At 34.6% G+C, this 26,687-nt stretch overlaps 1 protein-coding gene across 2 annotated transcripts; it reads right to left on the bottom strand.

Annotated features, from left to right (window-relative positions):
- Window positions 1-23,473: 23,473 nt before the first annotated feature.
- On the bottom strand, window positions 23,474-25,018 carry LOC125671575 (cholecystokinin receptor-like). 2 transcript variants are annotated; one of them, XR_008802249.1, is made up of 2 exons: window positions 24,640-25,018; window positions 23,474-24,530 (listed from the first exon to the last, which is right to left on the bottom strand). XR_008802249.1 is itself a non-coding variant. In XM_048907365.2 (2 exons), exons 1-2 carry the CDS (start codon window positions 24,838-24,840, stop codon window positions 23,794-23,796), a joined length of 882 nt encoding a protein of 293 aa, XP_048763322.2. In that variant the 5' UTR covers window positions 24,841-24,987; the 3' UTR covers window positions 23,474-23,793. The 2 variants fall into 2 exon arrangements, 1 of the variants encoding a protein (XP_048763322.2); XM_048907365.2 differs by having other exon boundaries at window positions 24,696-24,987.
- Between the last annotated feature and the right edge of the window lie 1,669 nt (window positions 25,019-26,687).

Genomic DNA, 26,687 nt, shown 5'->3' with positions numbered 1-26,687 from the left:
AAGGTTATACATTATCACAGAAGCTCATTTTAGAGAGTTTATTATTTGTTTTGTAAACAAAGATTGTGGTATGTTGTTGTTTACGAAATTTTTAAAAGAAATGGATATCGATCTTGGTGTATTATATCTTTCACATTTCAAGCATTTTGGGGGCAAAATGTGTCATCTAGAAGAGAGTATTCAAAATTAAGATGTTTTATATTACAAAATCAATGTTTCACTTGTTTGTTTGTATACATAAAAAGACTCGGGTCTTTGTTTACATAACACAGATTTAAGGCTAAAATATTGCTATTATTCTTGCATTCAGAAGGTCAAAATTTTGGCTGTCAGCATTAGATTAGTTATATTTTTAATGTTTACCATAAAAAGGAAAAATATTTTTATCAGAAATTGTGAACCAGTCCCTTTAAGAGGCTGGTAATTTCGTCCTACATGTTCATGTATATACATGTATAAAGATTAGTAAATTCATAGAAAGAGCGGATGGTACATTCATACTACAGAGGGAATAGTAAATTCGTCCCATAGAGAGGAGGATAAACCCATACTAAGGAGAGGTTGGTAAATTCGTTCTATTAAGAAGCTGGTAGTTTCGTCCTTCATGTATATAAAGATTGGTAAATTCATACGAAGAGTCAATTCGTACAAAAGAAGTATGGAAAATCCATACTAAAAAGATGTTGGTAAATTTGTCTAATAGAGAGCATGGTAAATCCGTAGCATATACTAGGTGGTAAATTCATAGTATAAAGAGAAAGCTTAAGCAGTGGAAGAGAGAGGATGGTAAATCTATTGTGAAGAAAAGTTCGTAAATCCGTAGTAAAGAGGAGGTGGTAATTTCTTACGGCAGAAAGGATAGTACATGCAAACCGTAGTAGAAAGAGAATGGTGTATTCGTCCAAAAGGGGATGATAAATCCGTGTTATAGAGAGTACGATAAAGCAGTAGTACCGAGAGGATGGTAAATTCGTAATATAAAGAGGATGGTAAATTCGTCATATAGAGGGGAAGGTAAATTTGTAATATAAAGAGGAAGGTATATTCGTAATATAAAGAGGAAGGTAAATTCGTCATATAGAGGGGAAGGTAAATTCATCATATAGAGGGGAAGGTAAATTCGTAGTAAAGAGAGGATTGGAAATTCCTCCTATAAAAAGGATGAAAAATTCATAGTAAAGAGAGAGTGGTAAATTTGTTTTGAAGATAGAATGGTAAACCCACAGTATAAAGATAGTAATTCGTCCTATAGGAAGGTTAGTAAATCCGTAATAAAGAGAGGGTGGTATTTCAGTTCTTTAGAGAGAACGATAAATCCGTCCCACAGAGAATATTGTAAATACATCATGTTACCACAGCAGGATGGTAAATTGATTCTATAGGGAGGATGGTTAATCTGTAGCAGAGAGTCGGCGGTAAATCCTTACAATAGAAAGGATCGCACACCTGTCCTATATAGAGGATGGTGATTTCGTCCTACAGAGAGAATGCTAAAAACTAGTACATACTATAAAGAGAATGCTAAAAACTAGTACATACTGTAGAGAGAATGCTAAAAACTAGTGCATACTATAGAGAGAATACTAAAAACTAGTACATACTATAGAGAGAATGCTAAAAACTAGTACATACTATAGAGAGAATGCTAAACACTAGTACATACTACAGAGAGAATGCTAGAAACTAGTACATACTATAGAGAGAATGCTAAAAACTAGTACATACTATAGAGAGAATGCTAGAAACTAGTACATATTATAGAGAGAATGCTAGAAACTAGTACATACTATAGAGAGAATGCTAAACACTAGTACACACTATAGAGAGAATGCTAAAAACTAGTACACACTATAGAGAGAATGCTAAAAACTAGTACAAACTATAGAGAGAATGCTAAAAACTAGTACACACTATAGAGAGAATGCTAAAAACTAGTACACACTATAGAGAGAATGCTAAAAACTAGTACACACTATAGAGAGAATGCTAAAAACTAGTACATACTATAGAGAGAATGCTAAACACTAGTACATACTGTAGAGAGAATGCTAAACACTAGTACACACTATAGAGAGAATGCTAAAAACTAGTACATACTATAGAGAGAATACTAAAAACTAGTAAATACTATAGAGAGAATGCTAAACACTAGTACATACTATAGAGAGAATGCTAAACACTAGTACACACTATAGAGAGAATGCTAAAAACTAGTACATACTATAGAGAGAATGCTAAACACTAGTACATACTATAGAGAGAATGTTAAACACTAGTACATACTATAGAGAGAATGCTAAAAACTAGTACATACTATAGAGAGAATGCTAAAAACTAGTGCATACTATAAAGAGAATACTAAAAACTAGTGCATACTATAGAGAGAATGCTAAAAACTAGTACATACTATAGAGAGAATGCTAAACACTAGTACATACTATAGAGAGAATGCTAAACACTAGTACATATTAAAGAGAGAATGCTAAACACTAGTACATACTATAGAGAGAATGCTAAAAACGAGTACATACTATAGATAGGATGGTAAATTCTGACGACAGTAAATCCGTAATAAAGAGAGGCTGGCAAATACGTTCTATAGGGTGGATTGTAAATTCCTAGTTAAGAGAGGCTGACAAATGCGTCCTGTACAGAGAATGGTTAATCCCACTGATGAGGTAACGAAAATATGGTGACAGTCTGTGAAAATAATGGATTTTTCTCTGTATCACCCCATAGTTTTGAAGAACATTGTTTTCAGCGATCAGTGCACTACTGATAGGTCAAGCATTTGGTCATGGAGACGGTGAGGTATTGATGACCACTCATTCAATATCTAACCTGTCAAGCATTTGGCCATGGAGACAGTGAGGTATTGATGACCACTCATTCAATATCTAACCTGTCAAGCATTTGGTCATGGAGACAGTGAGGTATTGATGACCACTCATTCAATATCTAACCTGTCAAGCATTTGGTCATGGAGACAGTGAGGTATTGATGACCACTCATTCAATATCTAACCTGTCTACATCACCTTGTTTATTTCTAGCATCGTTTGAATATACATGTATTTGAGTTTACTAGAGTGGTTTGAAACAACAATGTCAGAAATAGTTTTCCTTCTCAATTGTTTCCACCACGCTGGAATGAATGTCATGTGGTGAGTAAACAAAGATGGAAGATTTTGAATGCTATAATTTAGTCCCATTAATTCGCAATTTAATGAAATGTCATGTTACGTTGACTGTTCACAATAAATATACAGACGATGTTTTCATCTGTCCTGTTAACATATCAAATCGTCTGTCCTCTGAATCAACATCTGAACTCTGTAAAGTTTGGGTTTTATTTTCTTTTTTGAGCACATCAAAGAAATAAATAACTAGTCTAATCAAAGTACTGAAAGTACTGAAACGAGGTGAGGAACAATACAAAACCAAATGAAAACGTTATATATTGTATATTTATTCTGTTATATTCCTACGCTGCTAGGGGAGATTTGAAGTCGTGAAGGCGAGAAAAAAAACCAGGAAGCAGATCTATTCCAAGTTTGAAAATCTATATACATGTACTGTTAATAAACCAGCATTACTCTGGATTTGCAATAGCCTCACTATCCCGTGCAGGAGGATCGAAGACAAAAAATTTCAAATCCACTGTACATACATGTATAGCGATTAAACTGTCTTTGCATGTAACATTTGCACCAAACCCTTTTGGCATATATGCAAAACGGAAATTAAAAGACAGAAGCAAAGGGGAATAAATGACATTGTCTTCAAAATTATCCATCACATCAGCCGATTAAACACTCGGTAGTGGTACGTCCAGGAGTTATGCTCCCAGTAATTGTTCATTGACCTCTTTATGAGCAATACAAGCGAGTGAACTGATGACACATTATTTACCTCTGCTTCCTGCAGAATAAAATATTGGATCTCTAGTGAATTAAGCACTTACACATTTCTCTATACATGTATGTAGAAATTTCACACACAACCCCCCCCCCACCCCACCCCACAACCCCCCCCCCCCCCCCAATTTCTCTTCATGGATTGTCCTTTTATCCGATTCTTCTTATACAATTAAGCAATTAAGGTTTCTTTTCACACCATTCATTCCTCGTTTTGAGGGCATTATCTAGAAAAGAGCAAGGTACGTTTGGGGCCAAATTTGGCCCCGCGTCCAAACTAAATGATATTCCTCAAAATTCTTTCATATGGTGTATACTTCCATAAAATGGTTATGATCTATTTGTAAAAAGCTTTGCTTATGTATAATACATATGTAATTACAGTATAGTTTACGATAACGTTGTGCCATTTTGACGTTACTTTATGCGACGTCATGAACAAGAGGGCTATGTCATGAACTCAATATGAAAATAATCCAATTTATGTCGCCATATGCTCAAAGTTTTAATAAACAAATGTACACTATGATTTTTATTTGAAAAGTTTAATTGATTTTTTCCGAAAGTATTAATCAATTGTAGATGATACGATGCAGCGGATGCTGTGATTTGAAGGACGATTAGTGTAATTGTGTCTAAGAATTGTAGAGCAATCCATATATATTCATTCAATTTTACCTTTGTATTCACATCCAATTTGCATTGTTTTAATCTAAATTAAATGAATAGCATATATGTACGTAGCGCATGGTTACCTGAAGCTATTCTTGTGTGTATATGTACATTTTGTTCTTTTTTTCCGAGCGCACTAAATATGTTTTCAGCGAAGGTACACATACTAACCAATGCTACGTTGGATTGTAGTAAAAAGAACAAGAAATTCATTCAGAAGTTATGTGAAAAGAAATATTATAAAACGAACTTGAAAAGTTTTTTTTAAATTAAACACACCGCAATAGGACCGAATTTGAACCTTATAGGATGTGATAAGATTTACAAACAATGTGATAAGTTCTACACAAGATTTGACACTGACACCATGAACAATCTACCAAAAAATAATCTTGTCGGTATTATATTCAATGTTTTAGCATATACACTTGCATCTATTTACACTCATTATTTGAAGAAAAAAATCGCTAAAACGCATCAAAGGTGCGTAAGGCTGAGTTGCAGTTTGGAAAATTATGCATACTTGCATTCATGAAGTAAAAACATGCACGTATTTAATATAGTTTATAAATATGAAGCTTTGAATGGCCGCAATAGGTATTTTGTGTGATAATGACCTTGACCTTTGGATTTCAAAAGCAACATGAATCTTGAATGTCATCAGGATTTGAAGTCTGATAAACATACAACAGCAAGTACATGTATAAAAGAGGCAAGTTCAAATCTACAGTATATAGTGAAAAAGAGACCTTGACCGTTGACCTTTTGACCTCAAAATAAATAGGATCCTTCCTCTTTTGGATGTGATCAAAATATGCAAGTCTGACAAAGACGCACCAAGTAGTATGAAAGTTAGAGACCGGACAAGCTCAAATCTCTGGCATTTAGTGACAAAGTGACCTTGACCCTTTGACCTAAAAATAAATAGAAACCTTCCTCTTTTGGATGTGAGCATGTTATGTAAGTCTCACAAAGATGCACCAAAAAGTATGAAAGTTAGAGACCGGACAAGCTAATTGTGGACGTCGCCCGCCCGACTGGACGCCCATCCTTCGCCAATTTAAAAGTCGGGATTTGTTACGCAACTCGACTAAAAATTATACAGGCTCCTGAAAATTACTTTTATATAACAAATCTCGTTTTCAACTGTATCGAAGATACAGGGCGGGGCTCGTCTCGAGCTGTCGCTCTCGCCTTAAACCCCGCCCTGTATCTCCGATACAGTAGAAAACTCATACTCTAAATATAACTTATAGCAGGGTAGATACATTCATTACCATATATCATGAAGCAACCTCTCCTAAATGAGTTTGCCAACTTTGTAATATAAACGACAGATCGGTGAAATTGGAATTGTTTTGATAGGAAACATGCATGTCATAAAAATACATGTACTGCAGCATGTAAATTATGAAAAATATATTGTAATGAATTGATTTTTAAGTGTATATATCTAAAGCCTGTATATTTGACTTGCTACTAATTCAATTTTTACGGGGAAAATATAATCGAATTTTGCATTCGAACTCTCGCACTATTATGCTCTGATGTAAAGGTACCAATTAATTAAGCTATCGCGCTTTCATTTTCGATATTTGTAATATTAAACTTTTTATTTTATAAACAAAGATTGCATCGGTTGCAGACGTGCATTTTTTTTAAAAAACCAGGCGAAAGTCATAATAAAATTCTAACTTAATAACATACATATTATGTATCATGAGTGGGTTTTTTTTTCTTTTCTTTCAGATGGACAATCGGTAGATGTGTCTGACATATTGTCTGACATATTGCTTAATATGATATTAGAATAGCATTTGAAATTATACATGCAACATACCCAATAAGTTATAATTAGCCTACATGTACGTTAGAATATTATGACTGGCAAGGCGTAATTAGACATGTATTTAGATACGCATTGTAGACGGCACAGTATATGTACACAAATTTAGAGGGATAGCTCATATCATAAACTATCTATGATAAGAAAAATATATTTGATTGAACTTTGCCAAGTGTTACATTAATTGCGTTGATACCATTGCGTATCCATATCAAACATTAAACGAGTAAAATTGGAATCGGAAATACATGTAGCTCTGTCGAAGATTCCAATTCTCTGTACACACACTATCTTCTTCAAAGAGTCTTATGAAATTTAAATATGTTGTACATATGGTTATTATTTATTCATTAAACTTGTATATATGAACACCATCAACGTTGAAATTTGTATTACAGATGAACGCGGGAAACGGTTTACGTTAAATTTGATAGTCTGCGCATTTATCAACCACGTAGAAATTTTGCTTATTACTGACTTTCAACATGATTAAAGTGCACACAAAACATATTTATGGTTGACGCACATGCTCCATCTTAAAAATGGTTTTAAAGTCATTAAAATTAACCCAGTCAATTTCGCCGATTTCGGTAAATCTTGTCAATCGCAGATGACGAAAATGACGTCACAGAACATTACGTCACTAATTTCCATATGTATCATCAGGGTCAATGCCCTAGTGCATAATCTTAATGATTAAACCAAGTGAAAGCTCATTTTAGTTTTACCCTAATTTTGAGGCGAAAATTGGGGCTTAATGTACCTTGCTCTTTAAGTACCACCCGAACTTACATTGCAAAAAGAGGACTATGGATCGAGTTATCGCCATATTCAACTACAAACTAGTAAGAATGGTATAGCACACTAAAACTGAAGTCTTCCCTTCCATTTTCCATAGTTAAAAAACATTTTAGGGATTCTCTTTAAAGTGGAAACTTAATCGTTACAGTACATAACAGTCACCAAAATGTATATGCGCTTCAAAGAGGGAACAGTGTTGTGAATAGCTGATAGTAAATTAAACTTATGCCTTAACAATTTCAGATGTCTGACATTTACTTTAGCCTCAGTTGATTGATGGTTAAATGTAGACAACAGTGACCCATTTTCAATTCTATCATTTAACCTTTACATGCAAGGTGAAGATAACGAACAGTGATCAATCTCATAACTCCTACAAGCAATACAAAATAGATAGTTGGGCAAACACGGACCCCTGGTGGGATCAGGTGCCTAGGAGGAGTAAGCATCCCCTGTTGACCGGTCACACCCGCCGTGAGCCCCATATCCTGATCAGGTAAACGGAGTTATCCGCAGTCAAAATCAGTGTGCCAAGAACGGCTTAACAATCGGTATGAAACACGTCAGACAGCATTTGACCCAATGCGAGGTTGTATTGACGAACTAGATCGTTATAACGACCATAGAATTTGCGAAATGCTGACTTCAATCGAGATTGTTGAAATCCCTGTACCATCAACTTGTTTGTCAGTAGCTTACCTCGATTTAAAAACTGACTATACCCAGAACAAGCTCTTGCATATCGAATCAGTTGAGATATATAAACACCATATGCAGGTGATAATGGAATATTGCTACATAAATGTGGGAAGTTGACGATGGAGAAGCTGAAATCATCCCGTTTGTCATACAGTTGAGTTGTCAGTTTGCCGTTAATGTCTACTTTCAATAAAATATCTAAGTATGAAGCAGAAGTGGACGACTCTGTGGTGTCCTTTATTTCGAACTCACAGGGATATATCAAATCGACATATGAATGAAAGCTATCATTGTTAATAGACAAAACGTCATCGATATATCTAAAAGTCGAATTGAAGGTCACAGCGAGAGATTTTTTCTTCTCACGTAGAAGTTTTTGAATAAATTCTGCTTCATATGAATATAAAAACAGGTCAGCTAATGTCAAGGTCATCAAAATGGCACGCGACACACTGTCTTACCGTGGTATATCAACATACCAAATATCAAAGGTCTATGTCAAAAGACAAAAAAGTTACGGTCCGGACCAAAACAGCCCAAAGACTATTATTTGACCTTTACATAATAGGTCAAGGTCAACTGATATAAAAAAAAATGTACGCAACATACTGTCTTATCATGGTATGCGCACATTATCAAATATCAAAGGCCCATGTCAAAAGACAAAAAAAAAAAAAAGCTATGGCCCGGACAAACTTTGTATGAGAAGCGGAAGAAGTCACACTAAAACAATATGTTCCCCTTCTAGGAGGGGAGGCATAATAAAGATTATGAAAATGGGTTACTTTTGCAATTAAATTTGACTACACTCACTAGGGCTAGATACAAATTATATATACATGTTGGTATTAAAGGACTATTGGCCTACTCAATGTAAGGAGAAAACGACGATTTTCTAATACATATTTATGAAGTAGTGATGTTTACGGTGTTTGTGTGCAAGCGCACAAGAAAAATATTTTAGATATATCATGAAATTTACGGTATACAATGTATAGTCGTACTGAATGGTGATTTCATATTAAATTTAACCCTCTTCCATTGCTCAAATTGATTCTCTCTACGCTGTTTTCCGTCTGACTGTCCGTATCGCTAAATGTGTTCAGTCAACAGCCTGCAGACCGTACATGCTTTCACTGCGACAATGTAGTTATTCTGCGTGCAACGTCACGTGATAATAAATATCTCGAAATGGGGCGTTCACTATCCGACTCGGAAAATACATGATTAGATAGGAAATTAGCTTGATTACTTTTCAATTCGATCGAGTTAAATTGCATAATTTGCATAAAGTGTATAATTGATATAGCTTCCTATAAAACACGTGCTTTTTATTCCTACGGTGATATCCAAAGAATATGCTATATATAGCATTAATACACAGTGGTTTCGTGAACCTACATATTTGCATTGTCGATAAAGTACAATTTGGAATTTGACAATGCTTGAAAGTTCTTACTTAATACTTAGATAGCCTTCTCATCAAAAAATACTTCTTTCATAAGGCGTGTCAAGGAACTGGGTGTATGAGGCTATGATCCCAGTCTGCAGTTCCCACTCCGTTCAAATTTTGGGACGGGTTCTCACATTTTTGGTATCGAATGTATGTATGTGTGTGTGTGTGCGCGCACAAGTCATGAGCAAGGTTTAAGTTTTGAAATTTGGTCCAACTCCATCGTGAAGTTCACAAGTTTAAAGTTCAGGTTAATCATGTTGGTGTTGAGGAATCCTCATGTTGTGTAAATTTAAGTTCGGTTATGTCGTGATCATTTGGGGCTAGGTTGGGGCCACAGGATGGAGTAAAAAAATCATGGGAATAAAGACTGAGAAAAAATTAAGAATCATAGCAGTTGAACAGCAGGGCCAAAGTGACTCAGGTGAGCGAGTGGCACGTGGACCTCTTCTTTGAAAGTACTTTCAAGTTTACGATAAACTAGCATGTACTTTTTCATAACGTTTATGAAAGGAGAAGATAACGAACAGTGATCAATCGAATAACTCTCATAAGCAATACAAAATAGATATATGTATTTAGGCAAACACGAACCCCTGGACACACCAGAGGTAGGATCAGGTGCCTAGGAGGAGTAAGCATCCCCTGTCGACCGGTCACACCCGCCGTGAGCTCTATATCCTGATCAGGTAAACGGAGTTATCCGTAGTCATTTTCATTTCATTCCATCAGAATGCCATCCCTAATACTTGAATATAGTACCTAGATGATCATTAATAAAACACCGAATTATTCATTATTTCTGCACTTCTCTCTGCAACATTTTGTAAAGTTGGGACTTCCGTGTGAAAAGTTACGAACATAAAAATATTAACGAGCAAAAGTGACGGACATCATGAGGTACTCTTCAAAATAAGTGATATTCTAATAAAGGAGTCATAGGTCTGTGTATATTTACCAGTTTTCGCGAAAATAACAAGAAATGAACATATCTATTTCTGCCACCGACACCTTGGGATGACCACAACTAAGTTACGGATCGACCCCCCCCCCCCCTCCCCGTGACACAAACAGCTTTACATAATGGAGTGTCTATTTAAGGATTTAAGGCGGTGGATTTAAATTAGGCTCCATGAACTGAGAACAGAAACTGAAAATTTGTGTATACATTTGGCTTCTTAAAGTTTCACAAATACGTTATTGGCATTTTGAAGTTCTATGTTTCAGAATGTGCCAGTCTGTAGAACACCGACTTTCTCTATGACAGTAACGCGCTGAACATTACTTGATTGAGCTTAAAGACTTGAAAATGAACATGTATAATATGATAATAAAATATTTACCGAGTGAGGTGTATTTAAATGTGCCTTGTTTCGTAGCGTTGAATAAAACATTGTTTACGATCTTGCAAGACTTTTCTCTTTTTGATATTTATGGTAGGGCTGTTGAATTAATTATTATACGTACAAGGCATTTATCAGTGAATCCCATTTTAACAAAGGCTTTATTATTCAGCTATGAAGCTTTAATTTGTATGCATCTGAGGTTTTAATATCTTTGGTGTGGCTTATTTTCTCCATGCATAAATGATATCTTTCCACTGGGACAATCATACAAAATATAATTCATTAGCACTTTCCATTAAACCCAGTAATGTCGATGTTATAGAGGAGAATTTCGTCCTTAACCAGACCCCCCCCCCCCCTCCTTGCGAGACGTATAATGACATGTATATTCTACTCTAGCGTAGCATTTTCCTGCACTTTTTTGTTTTTCCACATGAACAATTCACTATTTGTTCCAACCAAGTCAAGTGAACCTTTAATTGAGACAAGCATTCTAAGAGTAATCCATAGCAATACATAGTCCCCTATCGGTAGCAAAAATTATTGGACTGCAACAATATTCGAAGTTCATTATATAGGTTATGGTAAAGGGGGAAATTGGGGAACCAGGATAGTAATGGCAACTAATTCTCAGGTACAAAGACTAGACCAGGAAAAACGACAAATTTATAATTAGGTTTAGGTTCATTTATTCATACTTTATTCCCTTAGGAGATTATAAAGAAAATACCATTACAAATACATACAAAGAAGAAAAACTATGTACGCAATATAACCAAAATAGAATAGAAAAGGATACTCCTAGTCGTACACTTTAACAGATGAGTAAGTACGGTAGCAGCTGTCCCTTTTAATGCCAAGAAATATTTTTAAATATATATAGTTATAATTACTGTGGTGAGCATCTGTAGTATAGGGCTGAAGTGCTGCGCACCAATTTAAAGTTCAGCAGACGGAATGATGTAGCATCCATCTAATTTAAAGGTGTAGGTATTTGGCCACCAAGTACAAGGCACCATTCAGATTCCGAGAGCCCACAGACTTCTGCACACAGTTCGACACTGACGCTATTAACGATGCCGTTCCACGTTCTCGTATGGATAATTTAGCTACATTGTTGTATTACACATGTGCAACGGGTTGTAGTGGTAAATGATAAGATGAATTGGTATTTTCTATTGGTTTATTCTGGCATATAGTTATTCATTTTCTTATTTGGATTCTGCATCATATAAAGAGAAATTAAGTACATGTATATCAATCAGTACATGTACATAACATCATAATATATATTTACATTTTAGACTAATTTGTCATAAAAACAGACACATACATTACTAGACAAACAGTAATGCTAGAGTTATTCCCCTTTACACAATATCATTCAAATACTAAATAGTTTGAACTTATTTACATACTGTTTTACATGGAGATAACTTTTATCATTTATATTAATTCTTAATATAAATACAAATATACAAGTGTATGATTATTTTACAAGTAACCTACCAACTATGGGCTGAATCCTTTTCCAATAGATTCGAATGATATATTGGTAATAATTATTTACTTATACATTATATACTTATTATACATGTATACACATGTATGTATATATAATTATAGAAAATGTTATTATGCGCAATTATTTGCATTATATATTATTATATCAACGTTTAAAGTGGCATATAGGCCCGACGGGCCGGGTGTTTATTGATTTGTATATTGTGATGAAATTGGATGTATGAATATATGTACACATGCCACTATAATAAATAAAATTACTTACTTACTTAATAATCTCTAAGTAATACGATCTACAAACAATATCATACACTTTACTACAGTGTCTTATAATACAAACGTATATACAAACTTTTAAAAATATCCTTGATCACTGAAACCCTATGACAATAAAATGTTTAAAACAGTAACTAATTTATCTCTCTCATACATCTCTTTTCACACTATTAATCATAAATTAATATTATATTCGTTATATCTGAAATGTTAAAAGTATGAAATGTCAAATTCAACTTACTGTCAGTGATTCCAAATCCTGTAAGAAATATCCTTCTACCACTACCTGTACAGTCTAACCAAATGTGGAACTCTATTCATAGACAAAGGGGTTAAAGGCTTTGGCGGGGGGAAAACTAACCAATGGGTTTTTTGGAATATTTAATTAATCAAGGGTTAAGTGTAATTAATTATAATTCTAAGCGGAATTAATTGTTTTTAAAATATAGTTACATATTATTGAAAGTTATTTCATAACTTTCAATAACATCTGAAAGAAATTAAAATAAAATAAAATAAACATCAACATCACACATGTACTATGCTAAAAGTGTCAATGAGTGTAGTACTCTTATCTACAGAAATAAGAAACTTGGATGTAAACTTTAAGCTGGAGTGGATATCATTCCACTAGTACTTATCAACTTTGTAGAGGCGAACTAAAACTGTACCAAGTATCAAATGAATATCTGCAACAGTGCAAGCACAACAATGGTGGATGGGGACAGTTTCTTTGGTTCTGAAACATGTGGGTAGGGGGTATACATCAAAGTCAGATTATGACAGACTACTGAAAAATCATATTTCCCTTTTATGTAAATACTTGTATTTCATATTGGTGTAGTGAATAAATTATGACCCTAAATTACATGTAATCTATAAATACTGGTGCTGGTCACATAACATGCTCTGAGCAGGTGCCCCTTTTTTCCTTTGATTTTCTCTCATTTGGGCTATTCCGCACCACCTCCACACCATCACAGTACCAAACATGGGGATTTAGACACTGTGCACAATCAAGAACCCTATCTGCCCTTCTCAAAAATCTACCTTTCATATGAGGCCATCCACCTTCCCTTTCAGCTACAAACCTTTTGCTGGACCATGCATGTTTTCACCGGAATTTCTTCAGCAATTGACCACGTGTCTTAGTTTCGTATTTGCATCCATCTATATGCTAAGAATCATGGTGACACCAACATGTTGTACATCAACAATTTTTATTAAGCACTAAACTACATTTGACGTGCATCCTAAAATTATTGTATACATTCTTACACATGTAATAACACTTCAAATATGGGGTATTTCCTTTTTTTTTTTAAAGTTGCCTATAGTGCGAAACTGTCCCCTGCTACCAATAGTCCGACAAACTAATATTTCTGTGTTCATTGGCAATTAGTGAAAAATCAACGGACCGAAACAAAATCCGAATTTAATCTGTAACTTGTTAAGAAAAAGAAAAGTATCAAATATCAAATAAATATCTGCAAGCACAAAAAAGTTCGGAAAGCTGATAACACATGCCATGTTTCTAAGCCTAAAGGCCATAACTTTGAGAAAAATCAACGGACCGAGAAGAAATTCGAACTTGATCTGTAATTTATTATGGCAAAGCAATGTACCAAATATGAAATAAATGTCAGCAAGAACAGGGGGAAAAGTGCAGAAAACTAATTTGACGGACTTATGTACAGAAGGACAGAGTGCAAACCTAAAGTCTCCTTCAACTTCGTCGGTAGGGGACTAATAAAAATAAATGTTGTCGGGTTTTATGTCGAAGCAGGGTTAATAGAAAGCGTCCTCACTTTCCAAGAACAGTTGACTTTCTGTCACATAGCACCACTCACTGGCACTAATGGATGGGGGTATGTAGATTAGGTTTTTCCTCACCCTGGCCAGATTATGGGAGAACCTGCAGGTCTCTGTAAATCAGCTAGGTACCTGCGTAATGACGTCACCGAAGGAGGATACAGCGGAAATCAGTCAGGTATATATCATGATATAGGAGAAATTGGTCTCTTTTGATCAAGCAAAATTAGGATTATCTGAAATCTTAGGAGATATTGACCCAGATATTTTAAGAGATATTGACCCAGATACCCAGGTTTAAGAAAACTTGTTCGAGAGGGACAAAGGTTTCTAGCTATCGGGCATCGTGTAAAATGCAGAAATTGCATAAATACACGCACTTCTAACTGTGTAGATCATCTTCGTTACAATATTGAAAGTTTATTGATCTTCTATACCAGACTGTCTTGAAACCAGCAAGTCATGCAGAGCGTTCAGATTCGAAATCCACAACTGTAAATATCAGATCGAACATTCATCACAAACTTGTGAAAGCATTATAGCAGTGTGTTTCAAATGTAGATAATCTTCAACTGTACGTCATTACTAGGCGTAGTGGAAGAGAAGTGTTACTAACGTCTATTAGGATGATATATCAATACATTTAAAAGGCATGATAAAGCCATCATACAAATCAAAAATGTATAAATGCGAAGGTGTCATAACACACAAAAAAATAGAAGTAATGAAAAGAAAAGGAATCAAAGGCATAATGAAGGTAATGTGTGTAATATTTAACACAAATGAAGGCGTCATTGCGCGAAATTAAAAGGATTATTTTGTTTAATTTACGTCCCATTCGATAATTTTTGACCCGTGTATAGATGTGACCAGCTTTAGGTAAAGTACCACAACGACTGGCGTTAATGGGGGTTCGTTACAACGACTGGCGTTAATGGGGGTTCGTTCTCGTGTCTACGACTGACACAGGACTCCGTTTTTAAGGTCATATCTGAAAGACCCGTGGCTTTCACTTCTTGGCGAAGGAACTGTCACTACCGTTGTTAAACGCTATATGTTTGACGTGAAGGGATCCAGCATCCCTGTTGCTAGCTGCATATCTGTAACTCTTGGAAAGTTCAGGGACAGAGTACTGAGCTACAGATCCCCTGTAAAGACTTGCGATTTACGGCGCAGAAAAGTGTACAGGTGCATGTTTGGGGCCTTAGAGATTTTTATTTTCGGCAAATAATTTATGTTTGGAAATTTTATTGTTTGTTTTGTTGCAATACATGATAGAAAGATAGATATTCAATAAATAAACCATTGTTAGTTAAAGGGGTTTGGATAATGTATATAGTAATAAATAATATAATAAATACATGTACTCAACTTTAAAAATAAAATGATTCGCCGCATGCATGCATTTGATTATTTTCATTCAATAAAGGGTGTTTATTCATAAGATATGAATAAATATAATGTAGTTTACAAATTGTAAAAGAATTTATACTACGTGACTTTATTTATGAGAACATAAATTTTCCCGCGCAACGTCACGGAAAAGAACGAATGCAAAGAAATTATTTTTAATCAAGGCGAAGTATATCGATCGATCGGACAAACTTGCATAGTGTACAGCCTGCTGTTCTATTACCAACACAGGGGCTAAGCATTTCTCGAGTACCAAGAGATTTGGTGCCGAACGAAGCGAGGGACTAAATGGAGTGGCGAGACGAAAGTTTAACAATATATTTCACACGAGTAATTTTAAAAACCCTGTCGTTTCTGTCTAAATGTATTATGAACCTTCTATGTTTTATCATCAGTATGGTGCAATTTCGTACTGGATGGGTTTGATAATTAGAACCCTCAAGGGGAGTTTACCTGTACAAACTGCCCGATGAGGGTCCACAGTGAGCAGTTTTCAAGAATAATTAGATTTCCCTACACATTCAAAATATCTTCATCGACGTTTCAAGAGTGCCTGTCATGTCCTTTGAATAGTTTTAAACTAAAAACTTGCTCGTACTATTCTTTGGGACATTTTCGGGCACGATGGAAAAGACTTCCATGCGTTTTCTAGATATCATTTTTGAAAACGGAGAATATGTAGATGACCTAGGCGACAGACAGAAACAGATCAGACATGCTGTTGATGATATAAAACTGTCCCTGTGTCTTTTAAATTTGTTTCAAATGCAGGATGTGTCGCTTTGTGACTGCAGGTAAAAAGCTAGATGGTGAGTACACATTTTATTATTTTTATGTCCCGCCGTGAATATGGCCAGGACATATAGTGTTTGTCATGTCCGTCTTTTCGTCACACTTTGAAACGTTTAGCTTAGTTTCAAAGAAACTATTCAAGATTTTTTTTATGAAACTTTATATGCTGGTACGTATTGGCGACATCTATTCAATGGGATCAATATTTTTTACCATAACATTTCCTTTTAACTTTACCTCGCTTTCCCCTATCAGCATATAAGGTTTCATAAAAATACCTTGAATAGTTTCTTTGAAACTGACCTAAACGCATAGTGTGACGGAAACTACAGCTGAATATGTCCCGGCCATATTCATGTTACATCGGGCGGGGCATTCATGTCCTATGGACATATTTCTAGTTTTTTCTTTATATTTTTTTTTATTTTTGTGCGCATACCTGTACATCAGATATACATTAATATTATATCAAAGAAAAACAAGAATATCAGTAAAACTGATGGATGCTCCCCAAAATGCATCTAACCAACGAACTACTTCATATGACGATTGACTTTTACAATGATCAATATTGATGAAATTAATTTCATATATAAGGTATATGTTGAGTGACGTTGGCCTTAACAAAATGACCTTGAGTGACCTTTGTCTGAAAGCCATTACCCTATTACTTATATGTGTGATATATGATCAATACCTGTTCAAAAACTGTCAAAATAATGCGCTTTTTCCTTAAATAAGGTATGTTCTGAATGACTTTGACCTTTCAAAAATGACCTTGGGAGACCTTGGTTTCAAAGATCAATAACTGTTGAAATATTTTTGAAATGAGGTATTTTTTCATAAATAAGGTATGTTCTGAGTGACCTTGACTTTTATATAATGACCTTGAGTGACCTTTGTATGAAGCCATTTTCCCATTACTTATATGTTTGATATATGATTAATACCTGTTCAAAAACGGTTGAAATAAGGTACTTCTCCTTATATAATGTACTATGTTTGAATGACCCTGACCTTTCCAAAATGACCTTGAGATACCTTGGTTCAAAAGATCAATAACTGTTGAAGGATTGTTGAAATGAAGTATATTTTTCATATATAACGAATATGTTATGAGTGACCTTGAACTTTACAAAATGACCTTCGTCTGAAAGTCATTTCCCTATTATTCATTTGTGTGATATATCAATATCTGTTTAAAACTGTTGAAATAAAGAACTTTTTATTCACACCTGATGTCGAGCGTTTGACATGGAACTGTCACAACCTGTTTTATATGAGGCGCCGTTTTAATATTTTTGAAGTATTTTCTGATATCAAAAAATGATTTTTTGATATCAAAAAGTCTATTTTTTTTATATCAGAAATGATTTTTTGATATCAGAAATTCGAATTCTTTGATATCAAATAATAACAGTCATTTTCTGATATCAAAAATTTGATTATTTGATATCAAAAAATGATAATTTTCTGATATCAAAAATTCGAATATTTGATATCAAAAAATCATTTTCTGATATCAAAAAATACATTAAATTTTCTGATATCAAGAAATATAATTTTTGATATCAGAAATTCGAATTTTTGATATCAGAAAATGTCTTATATTTTTTATATCAAGAATGTGAATTTCTGATATCAAAAATTATATTTCTTGATATCAGAAAATTAAATGTATATCGGATGATAATATTGGAAGGTTTTAATTTTGAAAAAAAAATTAATTTGACTCATTTCTACGAAAATCACGGAACGTAGAACTTTACATACATATTCTAGAATAATTCTATTTTACTACCAAGAACCATTAATGCTGACCGTCTAGAAATTTATTCTTTCCAATCAACCAAGTTTAAGAAATAAAAAGAAATTGTATCCACTGACCTATGATTTACAATTTTTATATCCTCCAAGGTATGATAATAATATATTACAGTGGGTAGTGATTGCATATCGAGTCATTATTTTAAATTTGGGGGGAAGAGGGATGTTGAATTCCAACAACAAATGTTTTAGCAATCTTTCCTTTTACTTTGTATGGGAAAATTTTGAATGATTTAAAATGTAATATTCATCTGAATTGTTGGTAAATTTCAACTCTTGAAAGACTGGACTACTTACTATCTGGTGATTTCGTTCCAGATTCCTTTCTTTTCTCTCCGAAATGATATCACTAGAAACTTTTGCAGAAAATCACTATTTTTGCGAATTGATGGTGTTAGAACTTGCTATTCATCATCCGTCCAATTAGCTTTTCTTTTACTGATTTCACTCTGTGAATTTGAAGACGCCATTATAGTTTTGTCTTGAATACTGAATCAGACGACAGTAGGAATGCACGAAATTTACATGCTTTCCCGCAATGCACTGTTGAAATGTAGACGTTATACACGCAATATACATGCTGGAAAAAATGTAATATATATAGTCCTACCTTACGTAAATGCATGTTGTCTAGTGATTGTAATAACATAATTCAAGTCATGAATTATTTTAAACTGATAACAATGTAGGTGACGTTAATGCATGTCTTTTTTTGCAAACAGTGGATACAATTGTAAAGAATGCTATGTAGAACAATCATATATTTAGAATGTGAAATCAGAATATTTCGTGCTTGAGAGAACATTAAAAGTTTTTTTGGGTTTTTTTCAGTCAAAAACTTTCCGACCGCCAAAACAAACTGTGCCAATGTTCTCTGCTTCTATTGCACTTAGAGCTACCAATGCAGTATATATATGTTCCTGAGAAAATCCTTCTAATATTGATATAAGTTATGTGACAATTCGTTATTGATAAAGGTGTTATTTATTCGTTTGAACTTTCCTTTGTGTTGACTTTCGTCGTCATTTTCCCGGGTCAAAGTCACATGATTCGCCACCGTGAGATGGACAGCGTCAGCATATTTTATTCCCATACGAAGAATATTCTGGAAAATTTTGATTTTTAGCATGCGATCCTAAAACATTTTTTTTAGTTCACCTGAGCTGTAATCTCAAGTGAGCTTCTCTGATCACCTGTTGTCCGTCGTTTGTCCGTCTGTAACCTTTCCACATTTTTGACTTCATCTCCAGAACCACTCAGCCAATTTCAACCAAACTTGATACAAAGCAACCTTAGGTGAAAGGGATTCAAGTTTGTTCAAATAAAGGGTCACGCCTTTCTATAAGAAAAGATAATGGCGAAATAGTGAAAATGCATTGCTAGGAACTGCTGCTCAGGTGAGCGATGTGGCCCATGGGACGGGATTTTAAATAGGATTTTTTTCAATGTTCCTTTGAAATGGGCACATCGAAAAAGCATTTTGGAAACTATGGATTGATTGTTTTAACTAGAATGTAAATTTTTCTTTTTCTGAAGTGTTTCAATTTTAATTTTCATATCTGTCCTTCTGTGGGTTATCGGCTCTATAAAGTCACCCATCTTCTTTGTAAGTCTAAATGACAAAAAAGAAGCAATTTTCATGGAATATTTTTATTTTTTGAATACCACTGGAACAATTGCGTTGTAATGTTTTTCAATGGAGTCATATTTCTTTATCATATAAATACTAAAGCAAGTTACTTTAGCTTATGAATGCTTATAAAGTTACACTTGCATCAATGGACTATTTCTTGCTGTAGAATTACCACCACATTGGGCACGCTCCCCCCCTCTCTCTCTCTCTCTCTCTCTCTCTCTCTCTCTCTCTCTCTGTTAAAACACACAGAAGATTTTGTGCATCTTTATTATTAAGTTTTTGATCATTTCCACGTTTTACAAGCAATCAAGACTTTAAACTCTGTATTATTAATTAGTCAAAAATACTCTACTTTGATTAAATAGTTCCCCCGATGGAATATAACTGATGTATACTGTGGGAACACAAACGTAGTTATATCACAAAAATACTCTTACTTTGATTAAGTAGTTCCCCCGATAGAATATAACTGATGTAATGTGTTTACCGTGGGAATACAAATGTAATTATATCATTGTATGATGTAAAAGTTTTCAATAAACATAATAAAGTGGATAAGAATTATTTTCGATGCATACTCCGTTTATTGAAAAACTCAATTAAAAGGACATGGACACGATTTGAGCTGAAAATTTTCATTTTATTTTTTGATTTTCAATGTTTAGAATGCTCAACTAAGGCATTACTAATAATCAGCAAAAGAATATCAGTAGTCAAGGTGCATGTGAGATACAGAGGTCACAAGTCCTTGTTATGTATACAAGGCTCGTGTCATGTTTTTTGTTTACATAGGTTAAATAAACTAGTAAAAGCTTTGTTTAAAGCAGATTTAACACAATTAAATATTTTCTAGTGTTTAGCACATCTCATTTTGTTTTAATAAACACTCTTGCGAGTGCTGTATCTCATAACTAAAAAACTGATATTCGAATTTTTGCTGACCATTAGAAATACTCTAATTAAGCATTGTAAACAATAAAAATGGAAAAAATATAATTAGAAAATTTTCAGCTCAAACTGTGTTCATGTCCCTTTAAGTTCACAATCTCCTGCCCGATGCAGTAGTACCAGATAAACAGTTTTCCGTGTTCGGTGCGTTTTCTTGATGTGCATGCCAATGTTGTTCCCCAATCGTAACTACTCGGCCATTTCCGCTACGCGAAGCTAGAAAGGCCGAGTAGTTTCCGATTGTGTTGTTCCCAATACTTTTATGCATGTATGTCCATTATATGTGAAGTTATGTTTTCTAAGTATTTTATCCTATCAGTAGATCGTGATAAAAAAATTTTTTTATACATTAACGAAATATTTTGACTTGTTTACTGAAATTGCCTGCACGCATGTGCAAACATGTAAAGAAAGCTATTCTCTATATTTTCGACTGGTATGAATATCCATATTTTCAACATTTTAATTTACCTTTTGAGCACATGATAAATAGTGCTACATAATTTTGTGTATTTCCCGTCTTCGATCCCTAATACAGTACTATCTGATTTATGGAGCGCCAAATCAACATTCAAATAATACGCTGGTTTCAAGATCCGTCCGAGTTATTTCCCTTTGAAAAACTCTCGTACATATCAGCCTAGTGAGACGCTTAACAACCTGTTTACATGCGGGAGTGGGACAAATATTCAGCACTGCATAAGTGAATGTGTTCAGTAAGTTTCTTGTAAGCAGTTCCATCACCCGAATTCGACAGATACACAAACTAAGTAAGTGATAAATATTCAGGGAATAATCAAATACATGGAATTCTTATCATATCACGTTATTTCGTTGCTAGAATCTAGGAGTTTACTTGCAAATGTGACATTGTTTTTATGATTCCACTTTAGTAAAACATTTCTTTCGATCGTATTTTGTATTTCCTACCTTTTCATATTTAAAGAGAAGCCGCTTTTAATACATTTTATATCGTCTTCCTCACTGACTGTAGGCTCACTCTGTCCCACTTGATTAATTAAACATTCAAAGTCCACTAAATGCACCTACTACACAGAAGAGCTCTCCTCTCAAATCTAACGTATTGAAGATGTCTTCAATTAATTGAAGATATCATCAATTCAATTATTGTGCGCAATATTAGTAACTGAATTTATGTACGCAATAATTGAATTATTGCTCTCTTCAATTGAATTGTAGTGCGCATTAATTTGATTGTTGATATTATCAATTCATTTGAAGAGAGCAACTACACAACTATAGCGCTCATCAATTTACCAGAATAAGTAATGTTATCAATAATTCAATTAATGCTCTCAATAATTCAGAATTGAAGATATCATTTTAATTAAAATTACTTGAAGAGATCTTTAGCAATTGTTTTAGTTAAAGAGATACTACAGCTCATTTTGCGTAAAAATCATGAAATCACAATTTTCCCAGCGCTTTTTCAATTTTTGTTGCATTGTTGAATGTATGAACTTTGCGAAAATAACACTTATTTAAAGTCAAAAATTCTCATTTTAACGTAAAATTTAATACTTTTTAATGACCTATACAAAAAATATCGAGTCTCCTCCTTTCGGTCTTCAGACGCATGCGCATAGACAGTAAACAGTGCAGCATGTCGTCCATGAGAGAAAGTGTAGTGGATAGATCCAGAATTGTGACAGATTCTGTGAGAAAAGAGGTTAAAATAAAATGAGATAAAACTCATATGTGAAATAAAATTGACCTTGCGATCAGTATGACTGTTGGAAAACAAAGGCCTAGGAGAAACGATTGTAACTCAGTGGTGGATCTAGGATTTCTGAAGGGGTGTGTGAAAATCAAATATTAGCCAAAGTAATCGGCTTTCTGGGTGCAAAATTTGGATTTTCACTCACAATTTGTGGCGAGAGGGAGGGGGATCCTATCGAAAAAAATGTTTTACTCAAGTGGAAACATAGAAACAATGTCATATTTGCAAGAAATATCTTGGATATGGTACTTATGACGAACGAAATAACGTGATAGGATAAGAATTCTATGTATTTAATTACTTCCTAAATACTTATCACTTACTTAGTTTGTGTATCAGTCGAATTCGGGTTATCAAACAGCGTATGAGAAACTTACTAAGTACATTCACTTACGCTATGATCAATATCTGTCCCACTCCCGCGTGTAAACAAATTCTTTAGCGCCTCACTATGTACGAGAGTTCTCCAAAGGGAAATAACTCGGACGTATCCCGAAACCGGCGTATTCATCACTATATTACCATAGTCACAACGACACGAATGAGAAAGCCCGTGAAAATATTGATTGGATGACTGTACAATGTTGATTGGATAATAATTTCGTTTCTGATTAGTTCATCATAAATCATGTTTTAATCCACTTTACAAAAATCCATCCCAATATTATTTAGTTTCAATTACATTTTGCCTCAATGACCATTTATGTCCTTCAAGCAGAAAAAAACAGCCTAGGCATGCCGTTCGTTGATGTTTAGAAAAAAGACCAAACATTTCTTCCGTGTTAAAATATTTAGGATACTCACATTATTTCCAGAAAATTAGAACAATGTTTTGATAAAGAAGATGTCTTTTTTCTATTCACAAAAAGAAGACAAACAATTTTCAACTACAATATATCGTATGATACAGACGGCATGTTGCGATACAGTGTAGTTAAAAACTATGCGCTGGAGTATGCATAAGATTTCAAGCCAATTTCGCTAGGATTCGACGATGATCATTCTTTGATGCACATATTCCAATCACACCTCACCATGTCCCAATACTGTAACAGAATTTTAAGGAACGACAATAGGTCAATCCAGAACATCTATGTACTTTTTCCGCAAAGTTTACCTAAAGCCTTCCTGAATTTCTTGTCGTAGTACCAATAAATGAATGGGTTACCAATGTGATTGAAAAAACTAGCAGTGTTAAAGAATCTCCATATGTTAAGTCCTGCGTTCGTAAGTTTGAGCGGATCAAAGTCTTTATGAGTCTGGTTAACCAGAATTACCAGAAAACTTGGAACGTAAGAGAGTGTGTACACTGCTATAACGATGAGGAACATTAGACTGATTCGGATTGTGGATATACCGCCATTAGTCTTGGATAGAACCGCCTCCCCTGTGTCTCTGTTCTCATCGCCTGCATGGTTCACAGGATCGGTATTTTGTATCGAGTTTTCTGGATTCGCATCAGCTTGTGACCGTGGTCTCCTCCTCATTAGCTTTGTCGCCCGATACACGGCTTTACAGACAGGGGCATACAGAAATGATGTCGCGATCAAGTTGACCAGTGTCAGAATAAAAAGAAACGTAATGTATGTGATTGATGACGGAGAAACGTCCACGACCATTCTGCAAGTGTAGGCCGTGAAGTTCTGACCTCGAAATGAAATGTTTTCTTCCTTCACTCCACTGTATATGATAAAGGGGATAGCATAGCCACAAGACGCCACTGCAATGGTCACTAGGGACACACGATTGCTAGTACGAGACATCTGTCGGCCAAATGGTCTGCATATCACAAGGTAGCGTTGCAACGCTATCACTAAAATAGAGTGGGCTGAAATACAGGACAAGCTCGTTAATACGAAATACAATAACCGACAAGCTATATCATTTTGAAATGTAAATGCATATTCGTCCGTCAGAAGATAAAATGTGCCTTGCACCAGACTTCCAAGAGCATCCACCAGTCCTAGAAATGGAATGAAGTAGCGACTGTCACCTTTGTCTTGAATCCAAAATGTGTACAGCAGAAATACCAGTATGTTTCCAGAAAACCCTGTAACGATTCCCACTCCTTTTATCGCTGTATTTGGAAGTACTATGGAGGCATACTCGCTGTTCTTTTCCCTGGTAACGGTATCCATGCTGTAGGTATATTTATTAAAACCTTTTCGTTTGGCGTCACATGCCGACTTACAATGATGAACACCAGTAATTATAACCCCTCGGCTTGCCGGTGTTATAGATAAAAAGTGTACGTACAAGCAAACGTTTCTGGTGAGTCAATTTGACCATCCGCTTCTCGATAGGTACTCGCCTGCATCCTCTTCTTAACAAAAGCATGTACATCTAGTGCGTGATGAGTAGCCCACTAAAGGACATCATTTTCTAGTACCCTTTCAAGCATCTTATGTAATGTGGTTTTCGACAATAATATCTGCTGAGATGTTTAGACAGTGAGATTTGTTTTGTGCCTGTTATGATGTAACTTAAACATTTGTATCTGTCAAAAAGATATACCGGTATTTAGACAGCGATGTGTCTGTTGATAAGGTATTTAGACAGTGATATGTCTATTGATAAGGTATTCAGACAGTGATATGTCTGTTGATAAGGTATTTAGACAGTGATATGTCTATTGATAAGGTATTCAGACAGTGATATGTCTATTGATAAGGTATTCAGACAGCGATATGTCTGTTGATAAGGTATTTAGACAGTGATGTGTCTATTGATAAGGTATTTAGACAGTGATATGTCTATTGATAAGGTATTTAGACAGTGATGTGTCTGTTGATAAGGTATTTAGACAGTGATATGTCTATTGATAAGGTATTCAGACAGCGATATGTCTGTTGATAAGGTATTTAGACAGTGATGTGTCTATTGATAAGGTATTTAGACAGTGATGTGTCTGTTGATAAGGTATTTAGACAGTGATATGTCTATTGATAAGGTATTTAGACAGTGATGTGTCTGTTGATAAGGTATTTAGACAGTGATATGTCTATTGATAAGGTATTTAGACAGTGATGTGTCTGTTGATAAGGTATTTAGACAGTGATATGTCTATTGATAAGGTATTTAGACAGTGATGTGTCTGTTGATAAGGTATTTAGACAGTGATGTGTCTGTTGATAAGGTATTTAGACAACGATATGTCTCTTGATAAGGTATTTAGACAGTGATATGTCTGTTGATAAGGTATTTAGACAGTGATATGTCTGTTGATAAGGTATTTAGACAGTGATATGTCTGTTGATAAGGTAGTTAGACAGTGATATGTCTATTGATAAGGTATTCAGACAGCTGTATCTCTGTTGATAAGGTATTTAGACAGCGATGTGTCTGTTGATAAGGTATTTAGACAGTGATATGTCTATTGATAAGGTATTTAGACAGTGATGTGTCTGTTGATAAGGTATTCAGACAGCGATATGTCATTTGATAAGGTATTTAGACAGCGATTTGTCTGTTGATAAGGTATTTAGACAGTGATATGTCTGTTGATAAGGTATTTAGACAGTGATATGTCTGTTGATAAGGTATTGAGACAGTGATGTGTCTGTTAATAAGGTATTTAGACAGCGATTTGTCTGTTGATAAGGTATTTAGACAGCGATTTGTCTGTTGATAAGGTATTTAGACAGTGATATGTCTGTTGATAAGGTATTTAGACAGTGATATGTCTATTGATAAGGTATTTAGACAGTGATATGTCTGTTGATAAGGTATTTAGACAGCAATGTGTTTGTTGATAAGGTATTTAGACAGCGATATGTCTGTTCATAAGGTATTTAGACAGCGATATGTCTCTAGATAAGGTATTTAGACAGCGATGTGTCTGTTGATAAGGTATTTAGACAGTGATGTGTCTGTTGATAAGGTATTTAGACAACGATATGTCTCTTGATGAGGTATTTAGACAGCGATGTGTCTGTTGATAAGGCATTTAGACAGTGATGTGTCTGTTGATAAGGTATTTAGACAG

The sequence above is a fragment of the Ostrea edulis genome, chromosome 4 (genome assembly GCF_947568905.1).
Source record: "Ostrea edulis chromosome 4, xbOstEdul1.1, whole genome shotgun sequence".
NCBI lineage: Eukaryota > Metazoa > Mollusca > Bivalvia > Ostreida > Ostreidae > Ostrea > Ostrea edulis.
Note: the sequence above shows the minus strand (reverse complement) of the source record. Positions and strands in the feature narration are given on the sequence as shown.